This window comes from Drosophila mauritiana, chromosome X (assembly GCF_004382145.1).
Source record: "Drosophila mauritiana strain mau12 chromosome X, ASM438214v1, whole genome shotgun sequence".
Classification (NCBI taxonomy): domain Eukaryota; kingdom Metazoa; phylum Arthropoda; class Insecta; order Diptera; family Drosophilidae; genus Drosophila; species Drosophila mauritiana.
The window spans coordinates 1,612,353-1,634,546 of record NC_046672.1 but is presented as its reverse complement, the minus strand read 5'-3'; the positions used below and the strand labels follow the sequence as shown (position 1 = coordinate 1,634,546).

Genomic DNA, 22,194 nt, shown 5'->3' with positions numbered 1-22,194 from the left:
TTTTAGGACCCGTCGAGTTTCTGGTGGCGGCGTATGCATGCATGAGCCAGTTACCAACCAAACCCCTGACGGTCTGAGAACGCGTGATTTTGAGTATTTCAAACTGATCTGTACACTATACTCTTGTTACTACTTCGTAGGCGTAAATAGGGAAATTAGTCTATATCACAACCGATTGTACATATATACATACGAGGTACGAACGAGTTACACTACAAACCAAACATTGTGCACATGCAATCAAAACACGTACGTGTGAATGAGTGTCTATGGGTGTATTTGTGAGCGTGTGTGGGGTGTGTTTGTGATGAAGATGAGGGGTAGCAAGCAGATGATGTCGTCGCCAAGGATTGAGGACACTTAAGCGAGCAATCAGCGCGAAGCGAGTAGCTGTGAGGCAAAGCGAGTAGCGAGTGGCATGCAGAGAGATTAGCGAGAGCAAAGAATCAAAAGTAAAGCAATAAATATTAGTCTAAATTAGAAGCTATTCACATTTCGAATATGGATTTCAGATGTGTCTGGCGAGCTTTCGCCCTTCTTTTTGGTTAAATTCTGGCGACTTTAATTTGCATTTCGGTTTGTTAGATTGGTTTAGTTTTTCTTTTTGGGTTTCCTTCGTGTATTAATTAGGGAAATCTAACGAAACGAAAGCGTTAAGTAAATGAGAAACTATGATTGCAGTAAGTAGTTGGGGCCCCGACTCGATTCGATAAATTAAGCGTAAAAGAAGCGTGGCGAATCTGGATTTCATTTACATATGTGTGTATATTCGTGGCCCTCCGACGTCATAAACTTACCAAAACAAAAAGTTAAATATTTGCAGATTCAGATTTCTAAGTATCTATTTGTGGTTGCAGCGTTCGTTAAACATTTTTAAGTTATCTATTTTTCAATATTTCTATTAATAGTTGAAAATAGTGTTGTTTTACATATGTGGGTAGTACTCTTGGTTTTTACAGTTGCACCAGAGGTTCAGTAGGTAATGAGACAGAGAAAAATAAAGAGAGAGGAAAGTGGCAACAATACGAGTACCAGAAACGCAGATGCCAAGTCAACGCTGCGTAAGAGGAGCACAGGTTCGAAGATCAGATGTACAAAGGAGCTGAGAAAGGGGTGTTAGTGGGAGGAATGGCACACCACCGCATCCGGGTGATTGTTCTGGCGACTTTATCTGAAAATGTCCAAATCAGTTAGGGAGGAGCGAGATCGCTTTGGTCACTACGGTTAGTAAAACTTGAGATAGAGAGTGAATAGGATGATAGATAGGTGAGCGCCCTGTTGTTACATCTAAAAGTGGCTTAGCTTTGGAGTATTTCATGTTTTTAGACGTGTAAGCGAGTTGAATAAGATAGAGCGAGTAGGAAACGAAGAGATAGGCAGAAATAGAGATACAGAGAAAGAGAGAGGAAGATCGACTACAGTAGCGAGTGCGTGGGTCGTACTTACAGGTCGCAGATGTTCTTTGTACATGAGTGGTTAGATTATAGCTACGGCGAGTCTAGTGGAAAGAGAGCCAGATCGAGAACTGGTAGTAGATTTCGGAGCGCGAATGAGCAGGCAATTTACAATGGTTTACAATATACAAAAGAGTACTCAGGCGGATGGTGGCCAGAGCGGCGAGTATAGACGAGGAGTGTGCATATTTTTAGTGCCAAGCTGACCATATACTGACTGATTTTGCGCAGTGGTTGGTCGGGTTAATTGTTCTCATATAGAAACAATTTGTACAGATTAGAGCGTTTCGCGAAGAAGGCGAAGCACGCTTAATGGATCGTTAGTGTGTTTGGCAAGGAGATAAAGGATAGATACAGAGGAAGAAGAAATGCTTGTACAGACAGATGCAGATTCAGCCGAGTAGGGACGGCTGGCCTCAGTAGAGAGTAGGACAGTGTGTAGAACGTGGCCATGAGAGGGAGATAGCATGTATGTACTAACTACGTATCGGCGCATGGTCGGATACTTGGCTACCAATGTAGTTTAAGATGTTGGGCTAACCTTTAGCAAGCGCGCGATCTTCTACTGACTGAATAACGAGTAGCGGGTGCGAGTAGAGAGACGCTGGTAGCGAGTAAATTTCAAGTTGCGGCACTGGCATTCTGGTACATCATTACATCATCCCTCCGATTTTGGCAAGATTCAGGAATTTGCTTCTTTTGCATCTCGATCTTATTCTCCGCTCGACAAACTGTGTTTGGTAGTTGTTCTTGATCTGGTTGAGATAAGCCGAGCCGCATGCTGCCACGCCATTATTGCTCTTGCTTCAACATCTATAGCTCTAGGCACAAGTTGATCGGCAAACTGGGGACTTACTCCTAAGTTTTATTCTTGCGCCTTACTTTCATTATCAACTATCGTCGTCGAGTTATATTGTATATGTTATAAATATATATATATATATATGTATATATTTTATTGCTTCATAGTAGTATATTCATCTTGCGGAAGAAAGCACGTTATAATCTGTCCAGTTTGTCTAGGTAGAGTGAAAAATTACGCAGATATTCAGAAAGGCAACTTGTGCGAGGTCCGTCCGTTTTCGAACCAACAGAAACACGAAAATAGCTATAATTGTAAAATTGACTACGAGTACGTTGTATGAGGTATAAGGTAAAAGAAGGCCACAGAGTGTAAACAGTGTATATCCGTATTCTATATACTGGTCCATAGGCGTGAGTTGTGAAAAAGTCAGCAAGTCGATGTATAGGTTGATCCGACTAATCTAGGTCTAATCTAAAAGTGTTTCAAATGTCCTCATATAACTACCTTACATCTAATGTCTTTAGTTATAATACGTTATTAATTGTATTGTTCGTAATCGTCGCCACCTCGTAATAATAAAGATGGGGCCTACATTTTTTTTTGTTCGTCGTGTATAATAGATTGGTAGGTATGTATATATATCACTACATAATGGCATTGCTTTAAGTTTGAGCTTAGTTCTAGCCGATATCTAGTTGCTCGTGGTGGCAATCGAAGGGCCGTGACTGCTGCTGTGACTTTGACCGTGATTGCGACTGTGACTGTGGCTGTGACTATTACGCTGGTAGAGGTAGTAGTCGTACAGGGTCATTATCTGTCGCTGCTGTATTAGCAGTTGGTACTGGTCGTTCAGCGGCATTGGTCGCTTTGGGTAGATGGCTAGATCCTGGTGATCTGCCATCGGAATTGAGGTAGGAGTCTGAGCCTGGCTTGGTGTTTGAGTCGGCGTGGTAATGGTGGTAGGGGTCATGGTCATGGTCATGGTCGTGCTGGCTTTCATCGCTGTTAATTGTTGCTGTGGCTGTTGGCTTTGCTGTGGCACGCTGCTAAGGCGGCCCGGCAAGGGCTTTGAGTCTCAGATCGACGAGTTGAACTGGTTATAGAGCTTAATGTCCTTCATCTCCATTTCGCCGGGACGGGACTTGTGGTACGTGTAAATGTGCGTCATGAGCGAGTTGCGGGAGCAGTAGACGCGCTCGCAGATGGCGCAGCGGTACTCCTCTTGGCGCACGGCGTGCTTGTCGGCAATGTGGCGCTTGAGCGAGGCTTTCGAGCAGAGGAGCTTACCGCAGAGCTGGCATGAGAAGAGTTTCTTGGGCGAGTTTCCTGCAAATTGGTGGATTGGTGGATTTGGGTTTGGTATGATTGGTATTGGTATTTGGTATTGGTATTTGGTTGTAGCCTTATCCTAACTACGGAAATTGACCGATATCTTATAGTATTTTTATTCGCATAGAACTTGGTTGCGTCAGACCATTCTTACGCTGGGTTGGAGTAACTGAAATGTTTTTAATGAATGGCGCCCACACATGAATAGCCACCGAGCAGTGCGGTGAACAGCTGCAGGTGTGTGTTCGAGTGTTTGGCATATGTGGCAATGGTAAAATACATAAATAAATAACATTACATATACATACAAAACGTAAATAAAAGGTATAGGTATATATTTCTGGTCCAGTGCCAGCTTCTAAACCACCATCACCAACTTCCATCCTTGGAGCGGATTGGGGTCAGCGTAGTGCACTGGACTGGACTTTACTGGACTGTACTGGACTGGATCTGAGTGGAGTGGTGCTCCACCACCGGCGGTGATGAGTGGCCCGTGTTATCGACTGACAGTTAACAGTTACGGTTACAACTAGCGTTATCAGTTAAGTGGGTAGTGGGTGGTGGAAGGTTGGAAGGTTGGGTGACATTGGATTAATATAGCGATCTGGTGTTAGGCCTCGGGGTTCGGCGAGACGGGGGCGAGACTGAGAGCGACCATGCCAGGGTTAGGCGGCATTCTGCGCTCGAAAGGTGGGTGCGTTGTTGTTTTGGATGAAGTGGAGCGGAGTGGACTGAATGAGTGGTCCCACCACCAGACACTCGCACAGATGGACTTATGGACTCAACGGCGTCACAGGTTTGGTGCTCGGGCGGGATCAAGTCGGGGCCGTGGAGAAGGGGGAGAAAGGGTTAGGGGGAGATTGCAAAGTGGACACTGAATCATAGAATCGAGAGCCCCAAGTTTCCCGTTTCCAGTTCCCGGTTCCTGGTTCCTGGTTCCCGTAGCAGGACAACCGGCGGGTTAAGAAAGAAATCCTCGGCACATACAAAGGTTCACTTATATACATTCTATTTATTTAAATAATAACACGATATCATTTCTGTTTTAATTATGAAAATACTCGTTTTCCTTCTGTCTGTCTGTCTGAGTGTGTGAGTGTCTGCGTTGCATTTTGTTTTCGTGTGCGATTTTCATTTCACTGACTTGATTTCAATGATCTTGCTCTCCGATTTACGTATAACGAAATGAATGAGTTCGGTTCGGTTCGGATTTGTTTGATTTGGTTTTGGTTTTGCTTCCTTGGAGTGTTGTCTTGTCTGCTTGACATTTACACAAATACATAAAATTATTAATTATTTAATTTGTTGTTGTTTTTTGTTTTTTTTTTTTTGTTATTTCGTTACTTTGCTTTGCATATATATGTGTGTGTAGGAGTGGCTTGCCGCTTGGGTTAGTTCTAGTGCTGGCACCTTGCTTATAATATGTACAAGTGAACGTACAGGAGACAAAAATGTACATTTCTTACTAGGCTAGAGTGGAAAACTTAATAGTTTTTATTGTAGTTTGAGTTCGAGTTCAAGTTCGAGCTTATGGGAAAAACAATTCGAAATTGTCGCCAAAGGAAACTTCTGTCTGTTGCGTTTGTATTCATACTACTGCTGTTGGTATTCCCTTCTGAATTCTGACTTGATCTTCGATCGGTGTGGCTGTGGCTGTGGGTGTGGGTGTGGTTACTGATATTGGTATGGGTTATATTTCTACAGCTATAAGTATGCAAGCGTTTGTGTACGAGTGAGTGTTTCCAACTAGATAAGATATTTAACTGATTTGGCTTGTCCTTGATCCTGAGCGTAGAAAGGAGCCGCCGAATGGAACATCTTGGACCACCAGAGTCCACATCCACTCCGCATCCCTTCTGCACTCAACACCTTTTGGTTTCGGTTTCTGTTTCTGTTTCGGTTGCGGTTTCTATTTCTATGCATTCGATTGAATGCTGGGGGCAAGCCGTCATTTGCTCTTACTTCCTCGGATTTGCTATTTTACTTATGTATGTATAGCCATGTAGTTACTGCACTGTTACTGTTACTGTTACTGTTACTGTAGTTTAGTTTATTTTTAAATATCGCGTATTGTAATTGTAATTGTAGTTGTTAATGTAATTGTAATTGTAAGCTTTATGTGGCTTGGAGCTAATGGTTCATTGGATAATACGGTTCAGTATGCATACATTCACTTAACTGGCAAGGGATTTTGGGAACTTCGGTTAGGGGAGGCTGTGGGGAACATCTATACGAATAGGAAAAAATATTCTTAGTGCACAAGATAAACAGGCGAACCTACTATTGATTATTAGTTGGTATTCTGTTGTTTATTCGGTATTCTCATTTCTGATTTGGGTTTTCTGTATTTCTGTATTTCGGTATTTCGGTATTCTTCTGTTAGGACGCCTCGCTTATCGAGGCCTTACTGCTGCTATTTCGAGTATCAATATGCTATTTAGTTAGTTTAGTTAGTTGGCTAGGTCCTCAGTGTAATAAGTTGAGTAACTCCTGGGCTCTGTACTCACATGACGACCCTCTCATACACACTGGGTTTTGCGATCTGTGAACTGTAAACTGTGAACTGTTATCTGCGATGTCTGTTAGTCTGTGAGTAGTACATGTTTTAAATAATCGACATTTAAACTTCCACTTCCTTGAACTGCTATGTGTGACTCAGTACTCTGTACTCGGTACTCATACATACATACATGCGTCTGGATTTACAAATTCCACATTTATTGAATATAATAAAAACGAGGTGACATTTGGGGGTGAGGTCGGAGCACTCGGATGCTCTGTATATGGGTATATGGCATTGCAGCTGGCGATTTCAGATCGCGTGGGGCGTAACAAACGGAGGGTTCTCCTTATTGATAGATAGATACAGATTCGGGTACGGATACGGATACGGACACGGTTACGGGTGTACTCGTACGTAGGGTGAACTTAAAGTAGTCGTACGTGCATAAGCTATGTAAATCGAATTTTGGTATCAAAACGTAGATGATTCAACTTAATCAACTTTTCAGACTTTTCGTTTGCCAAAAGAAGCAAGAAAAAAAAATACATACATTGGGGAAATTGAGAATTTCGCCATGCGCCTAGATTATGCGTGGGTGAGTTACATTAAGAGTTAATTATAATAGGTTGTATAAAATATAAAATTCGACTATACTCGCATACAACGTATCAGCGCTCAAACTTTTTTCCACTTCCACTCCTCTCCTCATCACTGTCTCGCGCTCTCTTTCTATCTTCATATATGTAGATACTATCGGTCATTTGGTCCTGACCTTTAACTAAGGCTACTATCCTTTCTATCGCTATCCCAAAGCTAATGGGCACCCCAACGAAAAACCCAAGATGAAATTGCACGCGCCTAAAAAAATAGTGTCGTTTCCTGCGGTTTCTTTGCCTGAGACCACTTGATACGGCCTGTTCTAGTTCTAAACCTCGCCCCCCTTCAAAGTTCTACTTCGAGTGATCAGTCTTCAAATTAAGTTAAGGTGTGCTGGAAGCAAAGTAAACCATCATCATCTACATTCATACATATATCTGGTCGCTAATTTTGATTATACATTTTGAGTCGCAAAGTGTGCCAATTGGAAAGCATAGTATAGTACGTACCATAAGTGCCGACACTTCAACTGGGGACCGTCAATTAAATTGTTCCTTGTCGAGTTTCAGCTACATACATATAAGCTAACGTTTATCGATGAGTGCTCATCGCCCCCTTCGGTTGAGTTTAACACTAGTCAGTCCTGGTCCCCGTTACTCCCATCCACTTCCCAAGCTTCGAAACGCGCACGACTTACTCATCTGGTTAACTCCACTCAGTGCTATTTCCACCTATACACGATCACGATCCAAGATCTCCGCCCACCCGACTTTCATCTCGAAATTGATTTATGCTTTGCTGCGTATGCGTTATGCTGAGTCATAGTCTTAGTTATATTCATATCGTATTCATATCGTATTCGTCTCATAGTTATGCAAATACATTTACAAATGTATTATGTATTTATGTATACTCGTGTGTGGTTTCTTAGGAGCAACGCTCTTAGTTGTAGATAAGTAAAAAAAATCGTATTACACACTCGTTCACTTAGGGCTAGGTTTACATTGTTGCGGTTTTTACATTGACCTTGCTACTCATTTGATGAATATTTAGTGGCTGCTAAATGTACACATATGTTTATGTATATATATCTGTGTATATATATATATATATATCTATATATATATCTCGTATCTTACAATCATATCAAAAAAACAAAAAAAAAATATATATATGCATTGGTTGTTTGTTGTTTTTCTGTTCATGAGTGTGCAGTGGTGAGGAAGATAGAATAGTTATATGAATGCTGTACAAATCGGGAGAGGTTGCAATTCAGTGTGATCCCCGGCTGCATCCCCGCCCACATCGATATGATGATATGATCTGATAAGATAGGATCGGATTCACATTCAGATTCAGAGCCGGGGTGACGATGGGTGATGGCATTCAGCGCATTTATTGGGTAATACTCAGGGGCGTGTGTGGGGTGGGCATGAGCATGAGGATGGACATGTGGCATGTGGCATTGTTTACAGTCTTCTATCCTGTGCTCCAGGCTCCAAGCGATGGAGCGCTGCTTCTCCTAATCTAGTGTTTAGTGACAAACTCTATTCGCATCCCAATTTGGGATGGTCAAAAAAAATCCTTATATGTATACGAGTCCGATTCCAGCGCGATCTGAATGAGTGTGCGTGTGTGTGTCGGTGTGTGCATTATGCTTGTATATAGCTACATATACATATATAGCTTTATCGTAAAAGACCTTTGTTTTTGCTTGCTTTATAATCAAGTCGTAAATAATCACAGTTTTTCCATTTGCCTAAAAATGTTTTTGTCTTCCTTTCCTCTCCTTGCTTGCGCTTTCATCATTGCTTTATCTCGATGTTCGCCATTGTATTTTAGTTTTCTTTCGTTTTCTTTCTGGCCGAAAAAGTCTTTGAATTTTCCGTTCTGTGAGATCCGAAATTGAAATGTCTACGTGGTCGTAGTATAGTCCTAATCTCCCTCTGCTCCTTTTTCGTTCGGTCGGTTCTTCTCCTCCTCCTCCTTCTTCTCCTCCTCGCTTCCTCCTCCCGTCCGTCTCCTCCGTCGTGTGTGTGTGTGTGCCTTCATGTGCGCGTGTGCGTGTGTCTGGTGCCCGATCATCATTCGTAGCATACTTTCTGGCGCCTCGCTTATTGGTCTAGTAAATTCATGCGTTCATATGGATGCTGGTGCGGATGGGGGTGCGGGTGCTGGTGTGTCAGCTGGTGGGGATGCTGGTGGGACATCGGATGCTGGTGTGCTAGGTGGTGTGGCAGGTGGTGCTGCAGGGCGGCGGCGGCTGAGAATCCACCGCCTCCAGCCGAGTGCTCCAGCTGGGTGAGATCGACAGTGGGCGTGCCACTCGGCCCCTGCACTCCTCCGTACTCCTGTCCGCCTCCGTTGATTGACTCCGGCCCAGCTCCCACTCCGCCTGGGCCCCCTCCCGATCCACCCGCCGCAGCTGCTGCCGCTGCAGCCGCCGCTGCCGCCGCGGAGTTGTTGAGCGCCACGTGGAACAGCTGCTGCAAGAGTTGCTGCTGATCTTATAAGAAGTCCATGCACGGTTTGACAATGCCCGGCGACGACTGTTGCTGCTGCTGCTGGTGCGCCGCCGCCAGCTGGAGCGTGGAGCTGGCCGTACCCCCGGCCACGGCAGCGGCGCCAACGATCGGAGAGAGAAGCAGTTCGGCCGCCGCGGCAGCTGCGGCTGCAGCAGCAGCCACTGCATTGCCCCCGGCCCCGCCTACCGATCCACCGCCTACATTAACGCTATTGTTGGCCGCCGCTGCTGCTGCGCTCAACGAACTGAGCGACTGATGCAGCCGACTGCCCGGACTGCCCGCTTGGCTCACACCGGCGCCGTGGTGGAAATACGAGTGGTGGTTCTTCTGGCGGCGATGATAGATGCTCTTGTGGTTGTTCAGCGAGTTCAGCGTGCGGAAGACCTTGTGGCACAGGTTGCACACGGCGTTGTTCAGCGGCTGCAGGTGCTGCTGCTCCTTGTGGCGCTTCAGCGTGAGCTTGGTGCTCAGCAGTTTGCCGCACACGTCGCACCGGTGGCAGGCGTTGAGGGGCAGGGGCAGAAGGAGTCTATTGGCCTGTGCCACGTCCTGGGCGCGCACAGATGACAGCAGGCTGCCGCCGGGTCCGCCCGGTCCGCCAGCGCCGCCTCCGCGTCCACCCGCTCCGCTGGCCGAGGAAACGGCCCCCGAGGGGGAAAGCGAGGCGCGTCTGTGGTGCAACAGGTGGTGGTGCTCCATTGGCGATCCGGCGCGTGCTAAGGCATGGGCGTGGGCGGCATGCGCGTGGGCGTGAGCATGGTGGGCGGCGGCGGCGCTCAGCTCGTGGTGGGTCGCGTGCAGCTGGTGGTGGCTGGGCAGCAGCGACAGTGGGTGCTGGCCGAAATGTGAGTGATGCGACGGCGGCGGCGGTGGTGGCGATCCGGTGCCGCCTGGTCTCTCCAAGTCGCGCTCATGGTCGAGCGAGCGTTCCCGCTCGCGCTCCCGCTCCCGTTCGCGCTCTCTTTCGCGCTCCCTCTCGCGCTTGTGGTAGGCGGCGGTGGGAGAGGGCGTGGCACTGTGCCCGCCGGCGTCTGGCATTCCTTGGGAGGATCGGGAGAGGCTGCGCTCACTGCCCGCTGCAATGTGCAGGTCGCTGGACTTGCAGCTCCCGCCGCCCGACTTCGGTTGTTCCTGCTTCAGTTGTGGACTGTTGGTATGTGGTGTGGAATGATGTTGTTGTTGGAGGAGTTGGTGTGGTGATGACTGTTGTTCTACTTTTTGTTGTTGATTGTTGCTGTTGTTGTTGTTGTTGCTACTACTATTACTAGGGGTGCCACCACTACCGCCGGGCACAATGACGCCACTGAGTAGGCTGCCGGTGCTGCCACCTAAACGGTCATTTAGAAAGGAAGAGAAGAAAAAAAGAGACAATAGTGACTTTTCTGTATATTTGACTTTGTTGTTATTTGGTTGGTTGGTTTGTTTGTTTGTTTGTTTGTTTGGTTTGGGTTGTTTCTTGTTGTTTAGTTGTGTGTAGTTGGAGTAGTAGTAGTAATAGTAGTAGTTGCTGTAACAGTCGGTGCGTTCATGTCTAGATGTTGTGGTGTTAGTGTGGCTTCGTCCACGTCAGAGTATCTGTTATCTGCATTTGCAGTTGTATCTGTATCTGTATCTGTTTCTGTTTTTTGTATCTGTATGTTTGTTGTTTGTTTTGTTTACTTTTATAACACTAACAAATCCAGGCTCAAAACAATGTACATTTGCTAACTTTGCTTTTCCATAAACTGTTTTAATTCAATCTTTTGCTTAGGTCGGTTGCTTCATTTGGTTTTTTAGTGCGGAATTTATCTGGCTCTCATTGGTTTTGATCAAGGAATTTTGTATTGAAAAAACGCTGTTCGAGTTCAGATTTAAATTCAGATTCATTTTCGGAGTGCGATTCGCAATCTCACGTTTTCGGAGTTTCGGGTTGGTTCTCATTTCCTTTTTTTGGTTTTGGCTTTTTTTGGGGAAAACGCATGGAAATAAAATGGTAATAAAACGGTTTGTTGACTGTTTTGTTGCTGTTTCTGTTGTTGTTGCTGTTGCTGTGGCTAGTTTGTGATGGATATTGTTGAACTTTGAACTCGAATTGCACAGTTCATAATGCCGCAGGTGGGAAACTCGGCTCAAATTCGATATCGAATCCGAGTCCGAATCGGATTTGTTTCGGTTCGGTTCGGTTCGGTTCGAATTCGGAAATTTGCACCCCGATCGTTGGCAGTTGCAGGTGCAGTTGCATTTGCAGTTGCCACGACCTTGGGGACGACCTTGTAAACTGGTGGATAATTTTGTGGTGTCTATTTTGCCAATTTGGGTGTGCTCTGATCGTTGATAATTTGTCACGAATTTCGTGGATGCTTTAAACCAATTTGTCTTGTCTTTTTTTCGATTCGATTCGTATTTCTCGTTTTTCGATTCAATTTCGACTTCAATTCCAATTTGTATGCGTTCATTTTTTCGCTCGATTACGATTTCGATTTTGATTGTGATTTTTCAATTGTTTGTTAAGTTTAGCAAAATTTTGAAACATGTTTGGCCTGATTGATTTGTTGTATATATAAAATGTTTAGTATTATTTTGATTTTCCCTTTTAGTTATTCTGTTTTTTTTTCGGTTTTTATTTTGTTTACTTGCAAGTTGTCAATTTTTTCTTGCGGTTGTCACTAGTGTCTCTTTTTTTCAAACTCAATCGCAGCACCGTTGCCTGTGTTGGGTTCGATTGGGTTTGCATAGGTGGGAGCTTTGGGTGGGGCTCTGGGTTCTTGGGGTTCGGGGTGTCGGGGGAACTGGTTAAAAAGAACCAAATGTGCGGTAGATTAAACGTGCTTTCGGGAACGGGTGGGTCTCACACACAGGGGGCTTATTCCAATGTTCGGTTGTGTGCGAGGGTTGGTAGTTAGGGGGTCAGTGGATTGGGGGGGAGCACCTCTAAGATTCAGATTCAGATACTCAGCGCTTCATTGGTGGCTCACCCGCCCCTCACAGTGGAGTGGAGCGGAGCGGAGCGGAGCAGAGGGATCGAGTTGGTGGCTTGGTTGATTGTGAGGTGTTAGTATAGTTCTAGTTATAGTTAATTTGGTTGCTGATTTGGGCTGATTCTGGGGGGTTCCTAAAATGGGCAAAGTTCGCGCTCGACCCGAGATGAACGAATGTGGCGGATTAGTGTGATGGGGTCAAAGTTCGATGCGATTCGGATTGGTTCGGCTCGGCTCTGCTCGGCTAGGCACACATGACATGTTACACTGACGTGACCCAAAGGGCCACGTCCTGGCACTACGATCTAAGTTACGATGTATGGTTATGAGTGTGGACAATATGTGCATGATAAGATACAGAGATAGAAAGATAGAGGGTGAGGGCTTTGGACCTCTATCGGTCCTTTCTTTCGGTTATTTCATTAGGTTCGGTTCCCACGGGCGCTGATGACAAAGCCTCGATTGACATGCATACAACATACGAGGCTGGGGACGTGGGTGCTTTGGGGGAGTGGCCTGGGGAGCGGGGGGTAAATGAAATATCGCTTTAATGTGTAGACGTTTATTGTAAATATAATGAATTGAATTAGAGTAGAAAGTGGAGTTCTTCGCGCAGAGCCGCAAACGCTGGTACATGGATCTCAGCTGCATTGGCTTGGCGATGTGTGAGTGTGTTGTGTTTATATGTATATATATATATATTTGCTTGTATTCATAGGTCTTACGCACAAACAAATGTCTGTATCTTTACTTAGCAGCACTAAAAATTAACGAACACAGGTTTACTCATCAAAGTATCCGGTCAACATTTCGGTATCATTACTCAATATTCGCATAACTAACATTAAATATACAAAAAATCCAAAAAAAAAAAGTACACTATGGTTAAACATTTCATTATTCTAGACATACATATGCATCATGATTCGTGTGTAAATAGGTGTGTGCGTGTGCGTGTGCGGGTGTTACGGTGCGCTTAACCCTAACTATTCAGAATCTGATAACTAGTTTAAAGTACTAAAGAAAAGATCTTTGCAATTGGTCGGTCGTTCGGTCGGTCGCTCCTCTGCTCGTCGCTTCTTTTTTCTTGTAAACTCCTAAGCTTCCAAACATGTGTTTCTTCGCCTACAACTAGCTATAAATCGTAACTCTTTAACATTATGCATATACTTCGTAATGGTAAAAAAAAAGTGCAGTTCGGTCTTTAGTTTAGTCTAACTTTAAGAGAGAGATTATTCATACGTCTAACGCTTCACATTTCCCCCTTCTAATCGATGTGCGACTGCCGCCTATCATGAGGTGTATACAGAATAATATGCTGTCCATCGGATAAATTGTATTTAGTTAAAGCCATTTCGAAGAATTCACTACGGGCACCTCTGTTAGTTCCTTATTAAGACGAGAAACAGTGAACCTGGACAGGGATTGGGATTGGTATTGGTATTGGGATTGAGATTGGGTTCGGGACTGGGCAGTGGGATGGTAATGGGGTTCCCATACCAAACTCCTGGGAACTTTACAGGGGGATGGGCGGGTGGTCTCGGGTTTACTAACAGCTATCGATTTAATCTGTATAAACTGTGTATCCTGTGCTTAGCAACTACCGAAGGCAACTAATTGTAACTAGCCTAGACTGTGTGTATGTGCACATTCGCTTCCTTCGTCCTGGTCTTTAATAGTTAATGTGTACAAAAAGCACCGTCTTGAGTGTGTGAGTGTGGGTCTGGTTGTGTGAGTGAGTGTATGAGCGTATATATGTGTTCATACGCCTTACACCTACATATGCTTGACATTCGGTTCATTCAAACTTAACAAAAACCTGCTCCCCCTCAACTGGAGAACCCCCCGTGGTGCGGATGCGGGCGCGGATGCGAGTGCGGATGCGGGTGTGGGTGGTGCTGGGCCTGATGCTGCTGGCGGTAATCAAAGTACATGAAGCCCTATGAGGAGGAGTGGTGGTTGAGCTGCTGCTGCTGGTGCTGCTGGTGATAGAAGCTATTGGCCGCCGCCTGTGTTGCGCCGACGCCTGGCTCCTGCTTCGGCTGCTTGAGGTTGCGGTGGTAGATGCTCTTGTGGTTGCGCAGGCTGTTCAAGGAGCTGTAGACGCGCTTGCAGATGTTGCACACGGGCTCCTTGGTAGGGCGCATGTGAACGTTCTGAATATGCCGCTTGAGGCGCGTCAGCGAGCTCAGGTTCTTGTTGCACGGATTGCACCGGAAGTCGTCGCCGCCGCTGGCTGAGTTGTTCAGTCCCCCCGAGGTGTTCAATGTCGAGTTCGAGTTGTTCAGCGAGCTGTTGGCGCTGCCGCTCGTCGAGGCGGACGCGGATGCGGCAGCGGCCATCACCGCCGCGTACATTTGCTGCTGTGTGGTGGTGGGCGTATTGGCCTTGGGCGTACTGCAGGCCAGGATCCCGTTGGGCTGTTGTTGTTGGCCGCTGGAGCTGTTCCCCTGCTGCTGCTGCTGCTGTTGCTGTTGCTGCTGCTGTTGTTGCGACATCTGGTGCTGTTGTTGCTGCTGCTGGGGCAGCAGGGCGGTCATTGAGAGGCCGCCGTTGCTCCCGCCGCTGCTGCTCCCGTTGGCTGCAAATGTGGAGAGGTTAAGGCCACAGATGCCGGAGGCACTTGTGATGGCTGTAGGTCGAGTTGGAGTTGTTGTTGTTGGAGTTGTTGTTGTTGGTGATGGAGTTTTTTGAGAGTTGGAGTTTTTTGTTGGTAGAGAGTAATCGTAGTTGTTGTTGTTGTTGGTGGTAATCAAGTTGTTTATTGTTGTTGTAGTTGTAGCATTTGTCGTCAGTTTACCTGACGACAAGGTGGGGAAAAAAGTCAGAAAACGTCGCATTAGCCCAAGGACAACGAGTTGTTATTGAATTGAATTGCTTTTTTCGTCTCAATTTTGCGTGATTTCTCATTGGTTTCGATTTGGATTTTGAAATTTTGGAATTTTTTCAGAATTTTTGATTTAATTTCAGTTGATTTCATGTGTGCATTGCCGGATGGTTATCAGAAAACGAATTTCGTTAGCATTTTTTGCATCAAATATATAAGTTTGCTTCATTTCTGCTTTAGCTTTTGTTAACAAAAGCTGGTGGCTAATTTAACTTTGGATTTATTTTTCGATTGTTCAATCTGTTTTTCTAGCGGATTGCGTGACATTAGAAAGAGAGATATACAGAACGGCGGAGAGAGAGATAGAGAGAGAGGAGAGAGAGAGAGAGAAAGAAGTAGATGGTGTGGTAGGAAGGGATGGATATATCGGGAGATATATATTGGGATATCTGGGGATATCGGGTAAGTGGCATGTGGAAAAGAAAACGGTTGGCTTCGCATGGCAAATGTGAGAAATTGATTTCTTTTTGATTGTTTGACGACGATTCAGTTTCAGTTCTTCACCATTCAACTCGAAACCGAATTGCGTGACTGTGACTGCGACTGTTACTGCGACTGTGACTCAGTTCAGTTCCAGCCCAGTTTCGATTCTTTCTTTCTTTCTTTCTTGGCGGCTGCGTCTACATATGGACATCGATGTCGATCTGATCGCTCGATGGACACTACCGGATACTCAACGTGTGCAAAATTGTTGGGGTTCTTCGTTTGGTTTTGGCTTGGTTTTGGTTTAGGTTTAGTTTGAGGTTCTTGTTGGTTGGCTGGTATTGGTATTGGTATTGGTTTGGGTTGGCTGGTTTGTTTTTTGTAGTTTGGTTTGTTCTTGTTTTACTCATTACCATAGTGTGCGGTGTTGTGTGGCAATTTAAAATTAGGATTAGGAATAGTAGGAGGAGCCTTTGAGTTCAGAGACGTAAGTGGTGTGTTTGTTGTGTCTGTTTGTGTGTGTGTGTGTCTGGGTGCTTGTGTATGTTTCCGTGTTTGTGTGTGGGTGCGTTTTGTAGAACACCGTCACCATAAGAAGTTCATCATATCATCTCTGTATCGCTTTTATTGTGCGTGTTTTGTGTTTTTTTTTTTTTGTGTTGTTCTGGTTGTTTGACTTCCCGTACCTCGTGTCTTTGTGTGTGTGTTTGTGTGTGTGAGCTGTGTGTGTAGGGAGTTCGGGGTTGTGTGTGGTTGTGTCACTTAAAAAGCACTAGAATTAAACCCCTTGCCAAATCACCTTTGTCTCCACCATCATCATCTCTCTCCGGGATCTTAGTGGCATTTTCTAGTTTCGGTTTAAATTTTGACTTATTTTTGCTTGGAATTTCGTAAAATGTACATTGTGCTTAAATTATAATTTTTGTTCTTGTTTCGCTTTGGTATTCTTGGGGCTGTGGGCGGATTGGAGCTTTGCCTTTGCAGTTTAACAGTATTATTTTGACATTATATGTATACTACAACCAAATTTTTAGTTTATGTAATTTACGTCACTTCCGCCGAATCCCATCCAATCCATCCACAGCTTTTAATTCGATTGTGTGCTTAGGTGGTAACTTAAATAGATTAGTAATGGATACATTTTTCGATTTTTGCTTTTCAATTTTCATATTGCCTGGGTCACCAATTGTGGATCTTAAAATTAGTGAATTTTGAATGCTTCGCACGGAAGTTAAAGTAATTAATTTATTCTAGATATGCTAGACGTAAGATATAACTCTGAATTCTCCTTTTCTCACAGTGTTTGTGTGTGTGTTTGTGTTCTTTGGTTTTAAAAATAGGAGCAACAAATATATATATGTATATATAGAGCATAATTTAAAGCGGTTTCTCAATCAAATTTATATACTTGAAGCCTTGAGTGGTTGCTTGAGTTGGTAATCTCAGTTTGTGTTCTTTTGTGCTGGTGGTGGTGTGGGTGTGTGGGTTGTTTGGTTTGGTTTGGTGTTTGACTTGGAGGAAAGGAGGTGGCAGGGAGGAGGGGCTGGGCGTTGGGTGTTATTGTTTCATGTATCGAGTTGTCTGCTTTGGTCGCCTCAGTGGACGGTGGTGGTATATTGATTTTGGATCCATTGGGGGTTTAGTAAAGCGGATTTATATACGTATACAGGGGGTTAGATCAATCAATTCTTAACAATATGTATGTATATACTTTGATTCATATATATATACGTGTGTGGGTAGGTAGATATAAATATATATAGGTCTCACGATTATTGGGGAATTTTAAATTTTGGTCGGTTAGTACAATTGGAAAGTAAATAAAGATTAGCGTTAGTCGATCAACTTCGGTGTTAGTGCCCTCTGGTGATCATTTTGTTAGCTGTGTTTTTGAGCGCATAATATAGTTCATGTATGTGTGGGTATATGTGTGCTGGTGTGTGGGCGGGCATGTATGTATGTATGTGTGTGTTTGAGTGGGTGAGTGTGTATTGTGTGCTTTTCGACTACTCAAAGAGGCGAAGGACTTGCCCCTTCTATCAAGATTACCTCGCGGATCCCCTTGTGAGTGTGAGAGTCCTGTGTGCGTGTGTGTGTGTGTGCTGTGAGTAAGCGTGGCCAAGTAATCAAGTGAACCTGCAGTGTGGCCGTATTGTGTTTCGAGTGTGGAACGAGAGGCGCGACACGGACCTGACCGAAATGAAACGAGACGAAACGAAACGGAACGAAACGAGACGAGACGCGCCCGGTGTGACTGTATCTTGCTGTGAACTGTGTACGCATGAGTGAACAATTGCCAATATGTGCTGAGTTAGGACTGATCCGTCCACCCCTCGGGACTCAGATCAAGGATCAAGGGCCAGAGGTTCTGGGCTTGCAAAGGATTTTTGTGAACCTGGTTTTGCACTTCTTTATTCGTAGCGGCAAGTTTGGGTTTGAGTGTGTGACTGTGGGGTACTTGTTGGGTTTGGTTTTGGTTTTAAGGGGGCTTGGTCGGGCTTCGTGAACAGATGTGTGCTCAAAGCAAAGTGTGGCCGAATTCGAGGGGAAAAGCTAGAGAGACAGACCCAGGGGCAATGGGGCGGGCGATGGGGGTGTCTATTTCAGGGGTTAACTGGTTGGTAAACTAAACGAAAACCGCTTTTCCCTCCATCACAGGCTGCGGGGACATCGACAGTTGTTAACAAAAGACACATTGAAAATTAATGTGAAAATTCGTTCGAATGCAATTGTTGTAAATAAAGCTTTTCTTTTGACTTTGCTAATGGGATCGGGTCGATGGGTGGTTAATTTTGTTCGGGTGGGGTTTACATAGTTTTAGACACAAGCACGACGACGTACAAATAAAGGAAAGAGTTCAATATTCAATATATATATATATATTATGTAGGTATGTATATATTCGATCTTCAAATGCGTTGCGTTTTACATGGAAACTAAAAGTTCACACCAATAAAATTTCGATTGCAAAATGTACTCGGTGTTTGCTTCTCTGCGGGGCTCTTCCCGTGTCATGTCTAGTGTTTTTTTCGGTTTTTTTTTATTTAGCCATATTTTTGAAACTGGGAATAACGGAAACAGAACGTAACGAAACGGAACGAACGAAAAATAGACACATTAGTGAATCGAGAACTCTACCGAAATCATAGCTAAGTTAATCTCTAATTCCTGCCCCATTATGATTTGGGTTTAAACGAACAAAAAAAGGAGGAGGCTGTTTGGCCAGGGAATGCAAATTGGGGCAAAACGAAACTTACTAGTATTTCTAACTGTGGGACAATTTTGGAACATCTATGCGTGTGTTGTTTGTAATATGGCGTGTGTTGGCGTGTGTGTATTGCATTGTGTGGGTAAGTGCGGCGTTTTGCTGTTGTGTAGTACATTTTGCTGGTGTTTGATCAGTTTACTTGGGTTTCTTATAAGGAACACGAAAGAATTGAAACACAAAATGGAACGTAACGAAACGGAACGGAAAGGAATAAATGCAGAGCACAGGAAATGAAATGGTAAGCGGATTGCGCAGTCGAAACAACAGCGGTTAATAAACATAAACGTCACAGTGCGTCGTGTAGCATTCGGTTTGTAGTTGTAGTTGGGCACGGGACTTATGGGTGGGGCGTGGGGTCTGCTCTGCCGCCCTGCCGCCTTGCCGCCATGTGGGGCACTTGCCGCGGAATCGGATTGTTGCGGCCTGACCGCACGCAGAACACACACACCGCAACTGGTGTGGTGCGAAACTTGTGATAGAATTTTGCTAAACACTCTGCGGCTGGCAGATGAGCTGGAGCTGGAAAGCAGCGAGTTAATCAATTTTGCGTAGTTCATCAAACAAGCCTGGCGGAGCGGCAGTGGGGCATGTTGATGTTTGAGTGTTTGCCAAAGTTTCGGGGCTGGCGTTTATTTAGCAATTACCCTGCTTCGCTATTACACATTTTTCATTATTCATTGTGCGGTATTCATTTTGCAGTATTCATTATGCGTCAAGCCATGTCGAGGCCAGCGTCGTTTAGTACGCAACATGGATGACATGGAAAACCGTCTAAGTGCATGTGCAGGTACTTCATTTAATTTTTTTTTTTTTTTTTTGGGTAAATCTTCTTGGTGGGGGAGGGGGGTGGGGGTGGCTGGTCGTACTTTCTGGGTTCTTGCCCGTGGATTCTGCAGTTCTGGCATGTGCGTGTGTGAGGGTGTGAGTGTGACCGAAACAAATGAAAACATTTACCATCGAAACAATCAAACAAGAAAGAAATTTTTACACTTGATACGCTACGACGGGAACTCGACTTGGAATCGCAACGAACCGGAGGATTGGTTTTTGTTGGTGGTGAGGAGGTGAGGAGGATCGGTTTGATTTGGGTCTGCCGTTGGTTCCAAGGATCAAGTTCGGGTTCGTTCTTTTACTTTGCGGGTGCGGATTCGAGTTGAGTCCAACGGGAAATAAATCGAAAGTTAAATCAAAAGTCCTGCTCCTGATCGACACGCATACATATGCGACATGTATGCATGCATGTGTGTGTCCTCAAGTCAGTCGAAACGCAAAAATCGAAAGAAACAAAAGAGCAACGGAAACGAAAACGATAACGATAACGATAACGAAATATTTTGACAATTACAACGAAACGAAAAAGGTACGTTAAACAATATATTCAAAATTCAACAAAAGTACAGGCAATCAAATGATCTCTCAGCAGTTTTTCTTTTTTTTCGTAATTTCGACTTAGATTCTGGCTCTGTTTTTGGATTATCTTTGCTATGGTTTTTGTTCTCTTTTTTTTTTTTTGATTATGATTTAGATTTGTATTCGTATTCTCTTTACTTTAAGTTTTACGTTTGCTTTTAGCCTTTCATTTCTTTTGGTATCTGGTATCTGACTTGGATAGACTCTTTGGTATATTATTTTGGTACTTGCATTTGCATTTGCATTTGATGTAAAAAATGTAATAATGAGCTTTTGAGCGCAAATAGAGCGGAACAATAGAGTACGGATAGAGAAATGTTCTGACTCACCTTGAGGGGACACGGCGAGGTCACCGGACTGCTGCAACTGTGTGTTGAGACCTGAGGTTGGCCAATACCCGACAGGTAGGGTGACGCATCATGAGAGGCAGAGGGGGAGAGGAAAAGAGTTAAAGCGTTAGTTAGTCGGTCAGTTAGCTTTATTAGTTATTTACTGAGTTGTTAACCGAGCACGTTGCTCCTACGCACCTAGCAACGCTGAGGGATCGATATTGGGAAAGTTGAAGGCGGCTGCATGGAACATCTTGTTCTCCGCCGGCGACATGATGAACTGAGGGGCGGCATGATGGGAGGCGAGTCCGTCGCCGATCTCTTCGTCGTTTCCGGAGCTGCAATCGAATGGAGATAGCGAGGGTTAGCTAGTGCTCCGAGCCAGATATTTTAGGCGTTTCGGCGAGGTGTGCGACCTACCTCAGGGATCCCTTGCCGCCGTCGCCGCTACTGGAGCGATTGGCATCGTGCTCGCCGGTGGAGTCATTGCTGTGCTCGTCGTTAGCGTTGGCATTGTTGTTGGAGCATACCAGCTCCATGGGCTCCGACTTAACGTCATCGGCGCCCGCTCGAGCCAGCGGCGAGGGTGTGAGGCTGCCCAGCTTGTCGCTGATGGAGATTCCGTTGCCGTTGCTCGCTCCGTTGCCATTGCCATTGCCGTTGCCAGAGTTTCCGTTGCCTGTGGGTCCGTTACCTAACGGTGGGGGAGGGAATGAAAGTGTTTAGTACCCTTGGGCTCACCAATGCCGATTCGAAACCCAGTTTCCACTGGGACACTCACGCTTCTCCTCCTTCAGCGGCGGCGTGTTGTTGTTGTTGTGGTGCTTGATCGTACTGAAGTCGGCCGGAGTCTGCTGGGGCGAGGCGCTGCGCGCATGGAGCGGCGGCAAGTCGGGGCTGTTGTTGTTGCTGCCACTGCCAACGGCGCCGGACAGTGGCAGGCCATTGTCCGAGCCGCGCAGACGCTTGAGGGCGTGGGAGGTCTCCTCGGCGGCGGCGGCGGCACTGCTGCGGTGCATCATGGCCATGCGCTTCAGCAGCTGGTTGTTGATGTGCGAGGGCAGCGAGGGCACCGCCGTCGGCGGTGGTGAGCCCGCTCCCTGGCGACTGAAGAGGGTCGAGGAGCCGCCGTCGTCATGCAGCGAGCCATGGTGCGGATGTGGGAGCGAGTGGGTGAGCGTGTTGAGCGGCGTGCGGCCGCCGGAATTGGCCAGGTTCTGTATCTGAGCCAGATGCTGCGGGCGGAAGGGGAGTTGGCAATAAAGAGGGGCTCGTCCTGCGGCGACTGCTGGCCCATGGCCAATACTCACGCTGTGTGTGTCCTCTGCCTGCTGCTGCGTGAGTCCCGAGACGCGCAGAACTTCGGCGGTCTTGAGGAAGGACTGCAGGGACTTCTGGTGCACGTTGACCTCGCCGTGGTAGATGAACTCCACCAGGGCGTGCAGGTCCATGAAGTTGACATCCTGCAGCAGTATGACCGGGTGTTTGCAGGGTGTGCTCTGTAATTTGAGTGGTGGTTTTAGTCAGTCAGATATGTACATATAGTATGTCGGTTAGCCCCTCAATCGGTGGGTGAGTCAGCCAGGTCCCCGGCTCCTGTTCCTGCCCCTGCCCCTGCCCCTGTTCCAGCTCCAGCCTCTGTCCCAACTCCGGATCACTCGATAAGCCTGTTTGCCCTGGCAATTATCAGGGTTCTCTGGCCCAGAC

The 22,194-nt window shown here is 45.7% G+C and overlaps 1 protein-coding gene across 5 annotated transcripts in view; it reads right to left on the bottom strand.

Moving 5' to 3' along the window:
* Window positions 1–22,194, bottom strand: part of LOC117147893 (broad-complex core protein) — a 77,698-nt gene that overhangs the window by 2,868 nt on the left and 52,636 nt on the right. The window contains exons 4-9 of one of the 5 annotated variants that reach the window (XM_033314996.1): window positions 21,798–21,986; window positions 21,269–21,722; window positions 20,908–21,181; window positions 20,686–20,825; window positions 20,488–20,538; window positions 2,115–3,585 (exon numbers count right to left, since the gene is read on the bottom strand). In XM_033314996.1, the coding sequence (XP_033170887.1) occupies window positions 3,335–3,585; window positions 20,488–20,538; window positions 20,686–20,825; window positions 20,908–21,181; window positions 21,269–21,722; window positions 21,798–21,986 (1,359 nt within the window). In that variant the 3' untranslated portion in view covers window positions 2,115–3,334. Of the gene's footprint in view, window positions 1–2,114; window positions 3,586–6,283; window positions 10,542–12,716; window positions 14,971–20,487; window positions 20,539–20,685; window positions 20,826–20,907; window positions 21,182–21,268; window positions 21,723–21,797; window positions 21,987–22,194 lie in introns of those variants that run through there. The other 4 variants (XM_033314992.1, XM_033314993.1, XM_033314995.1 and 1 more) reach the window with 4 other exon arrangements.